The following is a 17,305-nucleotide window of genomic DNA, read 5'->3' as shown; positions in this document are numbered from 1 at the left end:
AAGAAGGAAGTGGCAGCAAAACCGAAAACTCACATGTTGGGAAGAGATGTGCGTATGCCACGCACGGACAGATTTAGTTAATTTACTTTGCCGATTCCCGCGGTAAATATAATACAAATGCATTTTGTAATAAGCGTGGTACCGTGTGATTTCTAATATTGTGTGACTGTAAAAACACGTTTTACTGTAGCTCACCATATAGTGACACATGATCCCACCACGTTAGATAACCTGTGTCAGCTCTCTCTCTCTCGCTCTCCTCTGCAGCACATAATAAACCTGCCTGACGCTAAATCTATAAATGTTTCTTTAGAGACAATGTCGGCTAAACGCAGGATGCGGGACAAGAAGATGAGGGACCAGCCTGCCAGTGTGCTGTATCCATCCTCTCCTCAAAATGAGCCGTGCAGATCACAGAATAAAGACGCACCACAGAATGGAGACACTCCACGCCATGGTATAGATATGCATTTGTGCCTTGGATCAAACTTTAGTACAGCACCTCAACTCGGGAGTGTACAAATTAACTTTTGTGCACACCCAGAGTTGGAAATTGATAGATAAATGGATGTTTCTTTTGTGCTCCTGTGTCTGTATGCCACTGTTTGTTTTCACTTTCTGCCTTGGTAAGGTATCTGAGTGATCAGCACATTTCACAGTCGGCACATTCTTTCCATTCATTGGCAAACGTGTCAGTCATGACTGACTCCATCGTGTGTGAAATGATTGAATTGTGCAAAATGGTGGCCTTAAGCAGGTCAATTCTTCCTTACAATTCACTGTTGACAAATTAAATATACTAGGATGATGATAATCACCTTGTGATACATGCCATGTAGATTTTACAGATCTACATGTCTAGATGGAATCTAGACATGATGTCATTGATGTGAATGAACTGACAAAAGTGATGATCTCTCAAGGTCAAGATAGGTCTGGTCCCTCTACAGCGAGGCAGTGCGGCTCTCAACATCAGGGTGGATGGGTCCGTGGACACCAGAGAGATGGAGGGGGCTATGCTGAGGAGATGCCCAAGACCATCACTGGTAAGGGCAAACAAACGTACTAATGAAATTAACAATACACTGCTGTTTAATCAGCATTGACTGAACTGAATTATTCAGCTAATTAATGATTTATGACTCTATAGAAAAAAGCCATTAGAAGCTGTAAATATGCAATGACATGTAGGTATTGAGGCTTTAAAATCGTTTTCACTTCATGTCACACAGCATTCATGTTGCACCTCTAGTCAACAAGGCAATGTCAAGGAAATGTAACAAGTGAAATTGAATCAAACTCCACCTCTTCTCCAGCCAAAACATTTGCCAGGGCCAGGGCTGCGGAGGTGACGACCATGTTGAAAGCTGTCACTAAGCCCACAGGCAGCTGCATTGTGTTTATGGCCCTGCCTAAATACATGAGGAGGAGAGCCATGAGCCACAACACCAAAAGACTGCCTTGTAGGCTGAGGGAAATAGCCAACAGGCTGGTACGCATCACGACTCATACATGAAGGAATGCACACTAGAGCTGCCTGCAACAAAACATTATTTATAGTGATTCTTCTATGATAATTTTTTCATTAGTTGAGAAGCGTGTTTTTTATTTAATATAGATATTTTGTCAATGAATCAGACATTTTACATTTAGCTCCTTTTCTCAAGTTGCCAATTCACAGTTTTTGTTGATAGATCACTGCTGAGCACACATACTCTCTTCTCTATCACTCTTCTCTGTCTGGTTTCCTTTCACATACTGTATATACAGACACAAATAGCGGTTTCGGTGATTTAATCTCCGTCATCAAGACCATGCAATGGAGCCCAGTATGCAGTCATTTCACTTCCGTGTTTCCTAGTCGCCTACTCGCGGTAGGCAGTATGTAGGTAGGGAATGTCTATATTGCTCCATTGCATGGTCTGATAAGGAACATATTGGTGATTATCGGGTGATACCCTACCCATGCCCTTCACATTCCTTATCATAACCTATAACCTTTCTATTGGCCACCTCTTCCTTCAGCGGGAAAAGCACGTCGGACAGAAGAAGGTGCTGGCCAAGAACAAGAGCCGCAAGGCCCGTCGGCGTCATGGTAACCTACTGCTTGAGTTCAACCGGCGCCAGAGAAAGAACGTGTGGCTGGAGACTCACATCTGGCACGCCAAGCGCTTCCACATGCTGAAACAGTGGGGCTACTGTCTTGGGGACAGACCTACCTACAAGTGCTACCGAGCCTGTTACAGGGCCATGAGCAGCCACTGTCTGATGCAGGTACAACGGCATACACAATTAGTAATTTAACATGATTTTGCACCAGACGTTACACAAAGGCTCTCTCAGAACCAGAGGAAAAAACACGAGACTTAACTGAGAGGGTTTCCAAATTCCTTTTGTGCACTCTGTTACAAATGGATAAATTAACACAGAGGATTTGACCAGTAAAAGGATATACATTATTTCCCCCCCTATAATATAATTAAGTTAGGTAAACTGGCCGTCATGTCACAGTCGATGTCATTGATATTACTTTGCTTTTCTGATTGTCCCAAACAGGACCTTTCATATTACTGCTGTATAGAGCTGCTGGGAGCTGAAGACCAGCTGCTTGCTTCCCTCTCACAGTTGACCAGCAAAGACGTGGGTAAGAACACACTGATGAAAATACTGCATATGCTATACCACACTGTGTGTGTGTGTGTGTGTGGGGCATTTATTGATGGATCACAGTAGGTTGACAGGAGGGGGGAGATCGGGCTGCATTACAGCCCCGGGTCTATGTAATGTACCTTGTATCTGTCTGGCTAAGACGCACATCCCAAACCTACTAGGCTGGGTGCTTGATCAAAAAGTGAATCGGATAAATTATTTCAAAGAATGAATAAATATTCATTTTTTGATTTCTTTACCTAGTAAAATGTATTTGGGAGCAGCGATACTGGTGTGCAGATTTCTATTCTTGTATACTGTATCTGTCCCAGGCATAACTCGGACACTGTCTAGTGTCTGACCTATCGACTTCAATCCTGTATCCCTATTTAGTTGATCATAACGACATAATGGTAGTAGTAAGCAGCGGGTACAATGAGTACTCTGAAAGAAAACGACTATAATGGGTATTTCGTAAATTGATGGGGCATGCATTCACAAATTGTATGGACAATTGGACATTACTTACACAGCTTTCAGAATAATGAGCCTGATGTTGAACCAGTGCTATTCATACAATCGTGTCACCCGAAAAGCCCTGATTTGATTCATAACGGTGATATTTGGAACAGCAGTAAACATAGTGGTGTGTTTTGTGTGGTTCTAGGACCAACGTTTGCTGCGGCGGCATGTCTGCTGGGTCGAAAACAGGGCAGCACAATGGTCTATAAAGCAGGACAGTACCCCTCACAGGCCCTGGGACCTGTCACCTTCATGTGGAGACCCCGTACACAGGGCTCAACTCATAGACAGCTGTGGATCTGGGTTCATCCCACTCTTAAACAGGTACAGGTTTTTAATGGAGATGTAAAGCATTTTACTAATCTTTTTAGTTCATTACATAAAAACTTGGTGGTATTCTGTCAAATACCCATACTTAATTAGTAATGGATTTGTAGAACAGAGCAGTGAATGTTTCTTTATATTGAAACGGAGATGCATGTCTGTCAACAAAATGTAATTAAACATCATCACGTTAGCTAACTCTGTAAACTTGTCGTCTTCCAGGACCTCCTTCCTGAGTTACAAAATGTGTGTCACTGTTGCGAGCCCATATTTCCACCTGCTGCTCCAGTCGTCGCCACAGCAGAGCTTACTGCCAACCCAGACCCGGAAACCAAGTCTGAAATGACCCATCCAAAGAAGCAGCAGGCCCCAGGAACCAAAAGGAAGCGCAGTTGTAAGGATGATTATGAAAATGGCCCACCAGCTAAGAAGATCCTGGGTGACGGAACCAGATCTCCCACCACTCCAGTAACCTGGACATCCGGCTCAACTGGAATTAGTATAAAGTATTCAGTCAATTTTTATTTTTTAAAACCTAATCCAAATTAAGTACTTTCCGTTACCAAGTATTTACCTGAAAATAGCTTAATTTGCTTTTGTATTGTGCTGTTTCTGTTGCAGCGACCTGACAATGGAGATGGTACGCTATCGGCTGATCGGACCACAGTCTCATTCTGTTCTGACTGAAACACTTGAAGCTGCCACAGATTGTGATGTAAGCATTTAACCAGCATGGAAAGCAGAGACCAGCTGATATATATCTTTAAATATCTTTAAACTGAATGGATTTTTTTTAATTTATTTGTATTTTTTTTATAGTCTATCAGCAAATCCCAGACATCTTCCCTTTGGTGGCCTGAGCATTGCAAGGATGAGCAAAAGATGACCCTACATCGACAACAAGCTGATGTCTTTATGACACTGAAAGGTTGGCTGCTCATGCGTTTTCTCAGTGTTTTGTCTGTATATGCATATGTACAGTATGTCTAACCATAAGTTATTTCTACAGGCATCTACTCTACAGGAGAGGTGCCTCCAGGCACAGTTCTAGGTCTAACGGTGGATGATCCCAGGTTGACATTACCCAAGAAGAGGGTCAAAGCAGTGCCCGATATAAAGCAGGCGCAAGGTAAAATCAGGCCTAACGGACATCACTGATGAAAATTATTAGCCTGTGTATAACTTCTCGAGTTTTCCCTGTTCAGTACAGTTCGTTATGTACACTGCTCCATGTCAAGTTTCCTGGTATTTGGTCAATGTTGTCCATAGTGAATCAGGGTGTTGTTTGTATTTCTGAGGCTGTTGCAATGAGTACGCATCTGGTTCTGTGCTCCAGGGGAGCCTCTGCCAGGCCATGCAGATGAACCAGGTTCGAATCCTGGCAGGACCCTGTACTCGGCCAACACCCTCAGTGACAGACAATATTTTACTGATTTGCTCTCTAGGACAACGAATGAGGAGTGGACAGTTTAGTCAGGGTAGAATTCGTGTACGTACTTGTATAATACTGTATATGCAGTGTGCACCCTCTTGCCACATATTTGCTCAACAGATTGAGCTCTTACTGTCCTCCTCACTCCTCCCCCTTTTGGTCATTCCTTTCCTATGTTCGAGCGTCACCATTGTCATTGGTGTTATTCAGCTAAGCTTTACAGGGCTCTCTTGCTAGGTTATATACATAAGTTACAAAATGCAGTGGGCAGTTTTATATGGGTTGTTTGGATCAGATTTGCGATCTGACCATAAGCTGAAGTTGACTTTGAAGTTGGTACTGTCATTACAGAGAAATCAAAACTTGGCAATGGCAAAACGGCAACATTTATGATGCTGTAAATGCTGTGTCAGAGGGACAGTCACTGAAATTAAAATATGTTACTGAACAAGGCAACAAGCAATATCGAAGTATTTTTATAGTCTTAGTACCAGTAAGACGCCCTGAAACAACCGGACTGGGAATGCCCATACATGGATTATTATTAATTTACGTTTTTGGGCCGTGTAGCGCGTAAAATATGTGCTAATTAGTAAGGCCAGGTGGTAGTGTTGCGCGGGCCGGCTTTTTTGCATAACCCGCCCGTCCCGCCACGGGAGCCAGGCCGCAAACCAGTCTGCCCTGCTGCAGCTGCAGCCCAAATTACTGGTTTTCAAAGTAAAATGAGCAGCTGCTTGCTTCATTCGTATCGCATCATTCGCATGTACAATCACATTTGCTTGATTGCCCTAGAAGTGACAGACAGAGAGGTTCCTCGAATTAACATATACTGTAGTGTAAAACGTATACACATACGAGATGACATAGGCCTATCTGTTTCGGAACGGTTCACTTCACTCATTTGGGTTGTGTGCGCACTGCAGTAGTGTATCTCAGTAGCTCTGTTCTCATTTTAGTTTCTATTGTGTAGGCCTGTACTTAGTTGCGCGGCGGCGGTTCCGCACACCCAAAATAGGCGATCTACAAGCTCACAATGTGTCCACCTTGGTCCTAGGCTTATTATCCCGCCCTCAATGTCTTCACATATTGTACAGTTAATATAAAACACATTATTCAGGCACATTTCAGCCACCGCCTATTAATAAGGGAACATTTGTTTAATTTCTTCACAAAAGTTGTCTACTATCACCTATCAATTTGTTCCAAGCCTTTGGGAAATTTTGACAGCTGCTGAAAGTACCATTAACAATCTACACTATATAAGGCAAAATTCTCAAACTGTCATTATGCTTTAAGTAGCATGTGAAGCTAGTCATGTACAGTAGGAGTGTGCATTTTTGTGCTTTGTCTTGTTCGTCTCAGAGGTGAATGAGGAGAAAAGGAGAGAGCTGATGTTGCGTGGGGTACCAGAGCACTGCAGTCAGAGCTCCCTGTGGGACCAGTCTGTCCGTGACAACGTCACACACAACATGATTTCAGCACAGGTAACAAGTCATTATCTCTTTACCACTACTCACAAACTTTTAATAACACTTGCACAGAATTCTATTACTGTATATGTTTTTGTATGAAACACATATAGAAGTATGTATATTAAACACTCTGCTGTGTTTTACCTCAGGAGTTGAACCGGATGAAGAGTGAGATGCTGGTGCCAGGCTCCAGGCTCAGCCCCACTCCTTTGCAGGGCAGGGTCCCAGTCCTGCTAGTTCAGCACCCCGGGAAGCAGGTGGGACAGGAGATGAGCTCCTGGGGGGCTGGTTGGGACCTGCTGCTGCCCAAGGGGTGGGGGATGGCTTTCTGGGTCCCACTGGTAAGTTGTTATAGAAGGGTAGTTTTCCTCCAATTTGACCAAATGTTAATTTGCTTTTGGAGGATCCGTGAGGATACAAGTGTCGATAGTTACGTATGTAACTACGGTTCTATGAGTCCTGAATGACCGCCAGAGGCGGTGCTTTAAGCACTGAATACGTCCCTTCGCGCATGCGCAGTCGAGTATTTATACCAACAATGTCAATTTTGACCCCGTGATGACCCCCGGAGTAGTCTATAACTTCCGGCAGTCACCTGGGGCTCAGTCCCTACAGAATCTTCTCGCGAGAACACGAGGATTCTGAGTGACAAGAGTGCCTCTGGCGGTCATTCAGGACTCATAGAACCGTAGTTACATACGTAACTATCGTTCTATTTCGTCCCTGCTGACCGCCAGAGGCGGTGCTTTAAGCACTGAATGACTTATACCAGACAAGTCACGAGGAATCCTGATTACAAACCTCAAAGGGTAGAACCGGAGGATTCGGGGAAGAGGACCACGTCCAATGGGTGGGGAGTGGCCACGTTCACCCTGTAAAATCTTGAGAAAGTGCCTGCCGAAGCCCATGAGGCGGCGGCACAAATGTCCTCCAAGGGCACCCCTCTCATGGCAGCCCACGATGTGGAAATGCTCCTTGTAGAGTGGCACCGTACACCTGATGGTACGGGGAGGTTACTTACCTCATAGGCGTGGCTGATTGTGTCTACAATCCAGTGGGACAGGCGCTGCTTGGAGAGAGCGCCGCCTTTGTTCACACCACTATGGCAAAGGAATAGCTGCTCTGCCCGCCTGATGCGTGCAGTAGCTTCAATGTAGGCTCTCAGAGCCCGGACTGGGCACAACAGCTCCAGTTTGTCTGTCCCCTCTCCAGGTGGGGGGTTAAATCGAGCCAGCCTGATAGGCTGGTTGAGGTGAGCCTGCGACAGCACCTTCGGGAGGAATGCTATGTTTGGCCACAGCGTGACCCCCGAGCCGTCTGCGTTCCACCTCAGACATGTTTCACTGACTGACAGAGCGTGCAGTTCACTGACGCGCTTTGCCGATGTAATGGCCAGGAGAAGGGATGTCTTGTATGACGCCCACTTCAGCTCGGCCTGTGCCAAGGGTTCGAAGGGAGGCCCGCACAGGGCGTCCAGTACCCGGTTAAGGTCCCATAACGGAGCCCTCGGAGCTCTCGGGGGATGCAACCTCCGAGCCCCTCTCAGGAAGAGGGACACCAGGTTGTGGCTCCCTACTGTGCGGTCGTTAATTGCCACATGGCGGCAGGAAATTGCTGCCACGTAAACCTTCAAGGTAGAGGGGGACCGGCCCTTACCTAGTAGAGATTGTAGGAACTCCAGGATTTTGGGTACAGGGCAGTGTACTGGGTCTTCGCCCAGATCCCTACACCAGCTGGAAAACAGCTTCCACCTGTTGTCATACTGTAGCCTGGTGGACGGCGCTCTGGCGTTCAGTATGGTGTATCTCACCGGGCTGCTCAGCAGTGGCTCCGGCCCCTGAGCGGCCAGACGCACAGCTGGAGGCGTTGTGGGCATGGGTGCCAGATCCGGCCTCCCAGCTGTGACAGTAGGTCCCTCCTGTCGGGGAGGCGCCAAGGCGTTCCGTGACAGAGGCTGTGGAGCAGGGGGAACCATGTCCTCCCTGGCCAGAAAGGGGCCACCAGCAGGATGGTGTGACCCTCCTGAACGACCCTCTGGAGAACTGAACGTACCAGAGGAAGTGGTGGAAATGCATAGAGCAGCTCCTGTGGCCAGGGGTGCGCCAGTGCGTCCAGGCCTAGAGGACTGATGGTTTCCGCTAGGGAAAACCAGCGAGGGCAGTGGGTTGACTCCCCTGAAGCGAATAGGTCCACCTGTGCTCTCCCGAAGCGGGCCCAGATGGTGTGCACCACCTCTGGATGGAGGCGCCATTCCCCTGACGGGGGCTTCTGGCGGGAGAGGAAGTCTGCGAGGTGGTTCCGCTCCCCTGGTATGTGCACCGCCCGTAGGCTGGTGAGACGGGGGGCCGCCCACGTCAGCAGGTCTGTGGACACCTCTAGTAGTCGTGCAGACTTGGTTCCGCCCTGGTGGTTGATGTGGAATACGGTTGAGGTGTTGTCTGACCGTACGAGTATGTGCCTGCCTCTCAAGTATGGCAGGAAGCGTTGTAGAGCCATGTGCACCGCACGTAGCTCCAGCACGTTTATGTGGTCTCGGCGATCTTCCGCCGACCACTGGTTGCGAGCTGTCCTGCTCTGCCACACCGCACCCCAGCCCAGGGGGCAAGCGTCGGTGGTGACGATCTCCCTGCGAGAGGGAATGGACCCCATAGGGACCCCCCTCGACAGGTAAGCCCTGTCTCTCCATGGGGCTAGGGCGAGTAGACACTGTTGTGACACGGTTATCTTTTTGTGTCTGTGTCGCTCGGCGTCCAACTGAAAACTGTTCAGCCACCTCTGCATGGGGCGCAGTCGCAGCAAACCCAGGGGGACAACGGCCGCCACGGACGTCAGTTTGCCCAAGAGGCGGAGGAATGTGATGAGCGACAGCCGACTGCCTCTCCGGAACATGGGAAGAAACTTCATAATGTCGTCCACCCGGCGTGAGGACGGACAGGCTTTCATCGTTCTGGTGTGTAACGCCAGACCAATAAATGTTGTGGTTTGGGATGGGATCAGGCAACTTTTTTCCACATTTACCTTTAACCCCAGCCGGGCTGCATGGGACAGGAGACGTGCTGTGTCCTCGGCTACCAGCGCCTGGGATGGCGCACAGATCAGCCAGTCGTCGAGGTATGGCAGGATCTTGACGCCCTGCGATTGGAGAGGCGCCAGCGCCGCTGCCACACACCTCGTGAATACTCTCGGAGAGAGGGAGAGTCCGAACGGCAGAACTCTGAACTGCCAGTGGCGGCCTCGATAGGCAAACCGCAGGAACTGGCGGTGTTGCCGAGCAATGGGGACATGAAAATATGCGTCCTTTAGGTCCACTGATGTGAACCATTCCCTGTGGGCGATGGATTGCAGGACGTCCCTTGAGGTCAACATGTGGAACGGAATGACCTTCATGTATTTGTTTAGCACCCTCAGGTCTAAGACGGGGCGAAAACCGCCTGTCTTCTTTGGCACTAGGAAGTATGTGGAGTAGAACCCCCTGGGGTGCTCCCGGGGGTCTACTGCTTCGATGGCGCCCTTGGCCAGGAGGATGGACAGCTCCTGGTCTAGGGCAAGGGCCTTTGCCGGGTCGGCTATAGTGGTCATTCTGACCCGGCCGGCTGTGGGGGGCCGGCGTCGGAACTGAAGCTTGTACCCGTGGGTTAAGGTGGCAATCACCCACGTGTCCGAAGCTTGAGCAGCCCAGTACCTGAGCTGCTGAGGTGTAAAGTATCCGACGGCCGGCCGCGTGGTCTCAGCGTCTGCCCCCCCGGCCCCTAGGGGCCCTGGGGGGGGGTCCCCCAGGGCCCGGGGCACGAAACTGCCTAGTAGAGGGCCGGCCAGGGTTATGGCCCTGCCTCTGTTCAGTCCGCTGGGAAGTGCGCTGGCCCCAAGTGGGGGCCTGTGGCAGGCGAGCTCGGGTGGCGGCCGAGGGGCCTCTGCTCCTGTTGGGAGGTCCCTCTGGGGGAGGCATGCGCTGTCGCCTCAGGCTTGACAGCTGCTCCTTGTCCGCCCTGGCCCGGATTGTGCGGTCCAGCGCTTCCCTCGCAGCTGGGCCGAATATCGCTCCCGGCACCACTGGAAGACCGCGCAGGGTTGCCCTGGTCTTCTCAGTCAGGTTGGCCTGAGAGAGCCAGACTTGGCGCCGCGCCTGAACGAGAGTGGACATCATCCGTCCCAGCTCTCTTGACATGAGGCCGAATGCCTCCAGTGATGCGTCGCAGAGGGTGTTGGCGTCTGCGGGCTCTGCGCTCGCGTTGTTCGCCTGCAGAGATGCAGAGAGGGCGAGCATGAGGTGTGACAGGGAGTTGGAGATCCTCCCGGCACGGGCTCCTGCATCATAAGCCCTTATGAGGAGGTCATCGGTGGTCCTGCACTGGGGTCGGGGGCACCTGGTGTCCTGCCGTAGCGCCTCGTCGGGGTCGACAACTAAGGAAGCGATGCAGGGCTCCACAGCCGGCATGCGCTGCAGGCCGACTCCTTCCGGGTTGTCCATGGCCGCGAGCATACGCCCATCGGCAGAGAGACGAGAGCAAGCCTTCGAGTCTCTCCAGCAAGTGTGTAGCTCCTTCAGGAAGTCCTCTGAGTGAGGAACGGTAAAGCTAGAGGGGGCTGGCTTGTTCTTGAAGAAACGGCTTGACGGGGCTGACTCCGCCTGCTGCGGTCCAGCCAGGCCCTGATGATCAAGAGCCATGTACAGGGCGGCCCTCATGGAGCCGCCAGCCGTCTCAGTCAGACCGGTCTGGGCTGATGAGTACGAGCCCTGCTCAGAGGCCTCGGAAGCCGCCTCTGCCCCATCCGCCTCACTTTCGTCATAGTCGTGGAAGTGGGTGGCTGAGGCCGCCAGGGACAGTGTGTCCGGGTCCTGACCCTCAGGGATCAGGTGCGGCATCGGCGGAGTAGGTGGTTCTACGTCCTCCGGCTGGATCTCGGGCTGACGGGCCATGAACATGGCCCTCATTAGGGCCAGGTCGGCAGACATCTGGTCGACCTTAGATGATAGCCTATGGTCAGGCCCCGCCCTTCTCTTGGAAGCAGGGGTCGAGGTAGCAGGTGTGGTGGATCGACGCTTGGAAGCCCTGGTCTGTCGTTGGGTTAGCATGCCCAATGGGGGAAGCTCACCGTCCACCTTCTCCACCTGTGCCAACCTGGCTATCCTCACCTCCCGGGGCATGATGGTGCAGTTCATGCATGGGTTGTCGCCGAGTGCCTCCCTCAGATGTTGGGGGCCAAGACACCCAGGGCAGAGGTCATGCCCATCCTCTGGCCGCAGAGGAGCCTGACAGGAGGTGCACAGGTGGTGGCAGGGTTCGTCCATCGGTAACCCACAGATGTAGCCCAGAGCGCGGACGCTAGTGGTTGCTAGAGGTGGAGCCGTATGCTGGAGGGAGGGAGCGCAGACGCTGCCTGTGCCAGCAGAGGCTACTGTTGGCTGTGCTAAAGGCCGCTTAGCTGGAGGAAGGGGGCGCGCACGCCACCTATGCCGGCTAAGGGGTGCTTTAACAGCGATAGAACAGTATATATAATATATAATTATATATAGTATATAATAATAATACAATATATATAATATATAATTACATACAGTATATAATAATAATATAATATATATAATATATAATAATTATTATATTAATATATACTATTAATATTATATTATTAATTAGTATATAATAATAATAACAATACAACGTATAGTTACATATATCTAATTTGACAAACAACAACCTATAAAGAGGCAGTGACTCTATGCCGAAATTAAAGTACACTCTTGAAAACAGTGACGACCAAATCAGTCAAGCTAATTCACATATCCGGGGTTACTGAAGTAACGCCAAACTTAAACTATAAGCTTAATAGTATCATTAAATAAGTACACTACAGTACACAGAATGAGTGTTACTCGAGTTGCACCGTGCTGCGGCGTGCCGCGTCGCAGACACGGGCTAAACAGAAAACTAAACAATAAACAATAGCAAATTAGCAATGTCGGCTAACGTGCTGGGAGCGGGCAGCGCTACGCTTGCCGTCACTAGCACTACCGCATAGCATACAATTCAATTAAATGCATGCATGGGAATCAAACAGTGTAAGCTGGCAAAGAGACCCGAACTTATCCGTTCAGCTTTAACCAGTGCTGAACGGGACGCTATCAGGTCACCGATCGTAGCACGCAACCGTGTGTGTGGCAGGGAAGCAGCGCGCACGCAGCCTATGCGCACAGGGGTTGTTTGCTTACCTTTAGTTCGTTCCCACGGGGAAAAGAAGATATAAGATGATAAGATGATAAGAGTCGCAGTTCCTGGAGGGCGAACGCGCGTCGCTACTCCGACCAATAATGGTCACGGGACTACCAGCAACTCAATAGTTCTGTAACAATGCAGTTCAATTCTGCTGTAGAACTCTGTACTGTGTACAACTTGCGCAGCGAGAAGAAATTAGGGACTGAGCCCCAGGTGACTGCCGGAAGTTATAGACTACTCCGGGGGTCATCACGGGGTCAAAATTGACATTGTTGGTATAAATACTCGACTGCGCATGCGCGAAGGGACGTATTCAGTGCTTAAAGCACCGCCTCTGGCGGTCAGCAGGGACGAAATAGAACTCCTTTGTAAAAGTGTCAAGTGGTTCAACTGCAAAATCATACAATCAAACAACATCATATAGTGGGGTCGTATCTGATACTTCCGTGACCGTGGAGAGCAAAGGTCCGTTTCTCAGTGGATTTATCTATGAAGGTTAAAAAACGAATTGAGCCCCCATGTACCTCGCAAAAATGCAGGCAAAATTCATGAGAGACCCAAATCCATATGGCCACCATCAACAACCTGTTAAGGCTAAATTACCTAAAATTCATTCTGCTCTCCGGTCATGGAAGTATCAGATACGACCCCACTAATGTGGAGCATTCTGATAACTTAGAACTAACCTGATCAATTCCCCTATCCTCGCCTCTCCTTGGGAGGAGAGGCGATTAATTAATACAAGAGATTGAAAAATACAAGAGAATAAGTGTACATTCTTAAACATTATTCTGACTGTTGACCTGCAGTTTTTTGGATGGGTGTTCTGATTCTTAACTATTAGTATTCGGAATCATGCATGAAACAGTTGTTTCATGCAGTTTAATTTTGCTTTGTCAAGTAAAGAATGCTAAATGCCATGAGTTGAAACCTAGCCAGACTTGCTTTAAACTTCCTTTTTAATTGACTTGAAGTGTTATTTTGGGTTTTGTTTTGACCACAAGGTGTATAGAGGAGTTCGCATTGGTGGTCTGAAGATGAGTCTGAAACACTCCCAGAATAAAGGAGCTTCTCACTTTCCTCATGACTACCCAGACTGCCCTGCAGGTGTACGTTTTCAGCAGGAGCAAGAAACCCAACTCTCGGCTAAGTTCAAAAGGTCAGAACATTGAGAAAAAGAAGACCTGAGCTACATTACGTGTGGAAACTGAAATTATGTATTGTACTTGCCTAAAGGAGTTTGTTGATGATAATGGGAGATTCATTAGAAGGAAAGTAAGCATTGCACAGATTTGACCCTGATTAATTTCCATTACACATAACTTCCCATCTACGCTGATGAGATGGTAATAAGGCTGTGTGTTACTCATCCTCCATAATCCACTCTTCAGCAGGCAGGATTTGTTATATAAATTGTCAGGGCGGCCCCGACAGTTTGACAAGGGTTTAACCTTCTCACCTTTTCTCATGTAGGCGTCCGCCTGCCAAACGGACCAATTATATTAAACATGGCTGCCTGGCTCCCTTCCGTTGTCCCTGGCAACAGCTGTCTGAAGAGTGGGAACTCATCACGAGGGAGGGGGACAGGGGACAGAATCGGATCCAACCAGACATGCAGCATGCCATGCATGGTGCCGAAGTTGATGTGACACCAATGGTGCCACAGAGTAGCTTCAGTCTTCTGAGGTATGGTGTTTTCTGTTGATGTCTTATTTTATGTCATGCTGTGGGAATCATACTGAGGATTTAGTTAGGTCTCATGTTGAGAATCAAAGCCAGATTCATATATTGGAATTAACTGAGATAAAGTACTCTAAATTCATCCACTAATGAATCCCATTCATTCCACTGACTTATAAAAGTCCCTTGAGCTGTGCAACTCTAGTGTTTTCTTCCTTTTTTTTGCCTTTTGGTCTTTTAATCGTCACTTATCTTTTCCCTTTTGTTTTCTCAATGAGACCCTATTGGAGCGTTTGACAGACTTGATGCATAGCCCTCCTCCAGTCTACCTTCCTTTCATCATAACTCCTCTGATGAGAAAACCCAAAGTACATCCAGCTTTAAATTGCTGCAATATAACAGAGATTAGTATAGGTGAAGACTTGCATCTATCCTCATAAAAACGTCACACTGGCTTTGAGTAATGGACGATTCTATGAGCAGAAAATTGGATTGATTTTATGGGCTTTTGGCTTTGCTTTTTATTTTGGTCGCTTTCAAAGCAATTATTAGTGTGATTTAAAAAAAATGTGCCGTTTTTAAATGATTAACCGTGATAAATATTCCCCTGAATTCTAATGCTTTGTTTCTGTGTTTCCCAGGAATAGAATATCTCTGAAACTGCTCTCTGGTTGGTGCAGACCCACAACCTCAAGAGGTCAGAGGTCACTACGCGTGGGGGAGGTGACACCTCTTGACCACTCGCACGTGACTTCGTTTCACCGGAACGGTTTGGTATGGGTTCGTCTCTCGCTGCTGTCAAAGGGGAAGCCGGAGCTACATGCTCTGGTGTGTGTGCCCACCCGCGAAGACCTGACACGGCTGAAAAAGAAAGAGCCTGACTTCAGCGGTCCACAGGAGCTCCCTCACAGAGACCACTTCAAGAGCCAAATAAAACGCCACAAGAAGGGTCCAAAGAAACCTGCAACATCTACATTGTCATGCAAGTCTGAGAGCAAGGGCTCAGAACTACCTCCTCCTGCCTCTGTCCACGCCCAGACCACGGCCACTGACCCAAGCCTTACCTCATCTGTGGGCCAGCCCTCTGCTGCCATCTCTGCCTCCGTCACCCTGTCCGATCAGACCTCGACATCCAGCCACACTCCAGCTAAAGACCCTGAATCAGCCTCTTCCTCAGACCTCATCCTGGGACTGTGGCCTGATCCTTTGCCCAGTGTCACGTCCCACTGCTCCCGTGTGACGTTGGGCTGGGTGACCCAGGGGGACTTCACCCTGTCTGCTGGCTGTGGGGAAGCCCTGGGGCTTGTCAGTGTCCCTGGCCTCCTCCATACTCTCCTCAACCAGCCGGTGGAACAAAGAGGCCTGGTGCTTCTGCGCAACCCTACTTCATTACAATACCGCTTCGCTAAAATGAACATAGAAGTCTAGGTAACAGATCTCAGATCTGGGCCTGTGCAGCAGAGCCCGACTTTCCCCAATACTGGTGTTATTGCACAAAGGTCATCTTGGCATTATAAGCTAAAGGTTTTGGTTGTTATACTTTTCTTTTCTTGTTTTATGCTCTCATCCGAAATCAGTTGCTAAGTATTATAGTTATTACATATTGGTTTGAACAATGTTAATCACTTGGTTGGGTTTTTATATAGAAATATATATTCTGTTCTGTAACATTTCTTTGTTAAGTCTTGTTTGAAAATGATGGCAATACAATATGCAGTGTGTCATTTGTTGAGGGCAATTAAAGTTTTTCTCTGCTATAATAATCTTGCCCGTCTTTGATATTTACAGTACATGATGCTGTGGCATTCTACATATATTCTGTATTATAGTTACACCTGGCTTGAAAACGGACTTCCCATAAGGGTGTAGGGGTTGTATTTTGCGTGTCTTAAGTACCAGGTCTTATTCCCTAACTTGAGTAAACTAAAGACCTGGAGGTGTGATCAATGCTCTTTGGCCACTCAGAATAGCCAAATGGCATTGATCACGCCTCCAGGTCTTTAGTTTACTCAAGTTAGGGAATAAGACCTGGTACTTAAGACACGCAAAATACAGCCCTAGGTGTCAGACAGTAAGTCTTGTTGCTTGGCAACAAACTTTACTAGCATTAATATAGTATATTGTGTGTGTTCTTTTTAAAGTGGTGTGAGGTAGATTGTAGTATGTATAAACTTGTGCTTCACCTCCATAATACGCTGGTCCTGACATTTTGCTGGCTCCACCTAGCCTGGGTCCACTCCACTGAGTGAGCTGCTTCAGTCTAACACCCGCTCGAATGCTATCAACCCATAATCACCAGTGATAATAAATAATAATAATAAAACTTTATTTGTATAGCACCTTTCATGACATGAAATGCAGCTCAAAGTGCTTTACAGAGAAATGGAGGATAAAAGAAAAGCATGGCAACAACATTAAAAACAAGCAGTAATGCAGTGAGGACATGAATAACAAAAAATAAAAAAATAAAAGATCAATTAAAAGCAATGTTGTAGAAGTGGGTCTTGAGCTGAGCTTTAAAAATGTCTACAGAGGCTGCCTGACGAAGGTACAGTGGGAGCTTGTTCCATACCGACGGCCCGTAGAAGCAAAAAGCTGCTTCCCCGTGGGCACCACTATCACAGCCAGGCACAGATCGACTTCACATGAATTCAATAGAGCCTTGAACTGAGGTGGTTAGTGGCAGGCTGGTCATTGCAGTGGGGTTGCAGCAACATTTCAGATTTTCTTTGAGTAATTGTAATTTTTGTATGAAATCCAAACTACTTCAAAGCTGCAACACCCTATTGGTGCTGGGGTATATTTTGAGGAAAATGGTAAAAGTCAAAATAAAGATTGTTTGTCTTTAGTGTGCACGAGTTTAGTGTGCACGAGCCTCACGAGATCTGAGGTGTGACTTAGAAAAACGGATAAAAATAAATAAATATAATTAATAAATATATAACTCACCTTGATGTCACATTTAGAGTGATTTAGTAACCTGATCACGGATTTAGCTATAGCTATTTAAT

General features: G+C 47.9%; 1 protein-coding gene across 1 annotated transcript; it reads left to right on the top strand.

Annotated features, from left to right (window-relative positions):
• The first annotated feature begins 21 nt into the window (after positions 1-21).
• Positions 22-16,046, top strand: pop1 (POP1 homolog, ribonuclease P/MRP subunit). The gene is made up of 16 exons (XM_080768066.1): positions 22-102; positions 314-457; positions 924-1,046; positions 1,317-1,492; positions 2,026-2,274; positions 2,557-2,644; positions 3,317-3,495; positions 3,718-4,001; positions 4,117-4,210; positions 4,315-4,423; positions 4,505-4,624; positions 6,290-6,411; positions 6,549-6,740; positions 13,619-13,773; positions 14,088-14,300; positions 14,936-16,046. Exons 2-16 carry the CDS (start codon positions 319-321, stop codon positions 15,720-15,722), a joined length of 3,030 nt encoding a protein of 1,009 aa, XP_080624192.1. The 5' UTR covers positions 22-102; positions 314-318; the 3' UTR covers positions 15,723-16,046.
• Positions 16,047-17,305: the final 1,259 nt, after the last annotated feature.

Source organism: Protomyctophum bolini (assembly GCF_963924005.1).
Source record: "Protomyctophum bolini genome assembly, chromosome: 7".
In the NCBI taxonomy this organism is placed as follows: Eukaryota; Metazoa; Chordata; class Actinopteri; order Myctophiformes; family Myctophidae; genus Protomyctophum; species Protomyctophum bolini.
The sequence above is the reverse complement of the archived record's forward strand: the minus strand, read 5'-3'. Positions and strand labels throughout refer to the sequence as shown.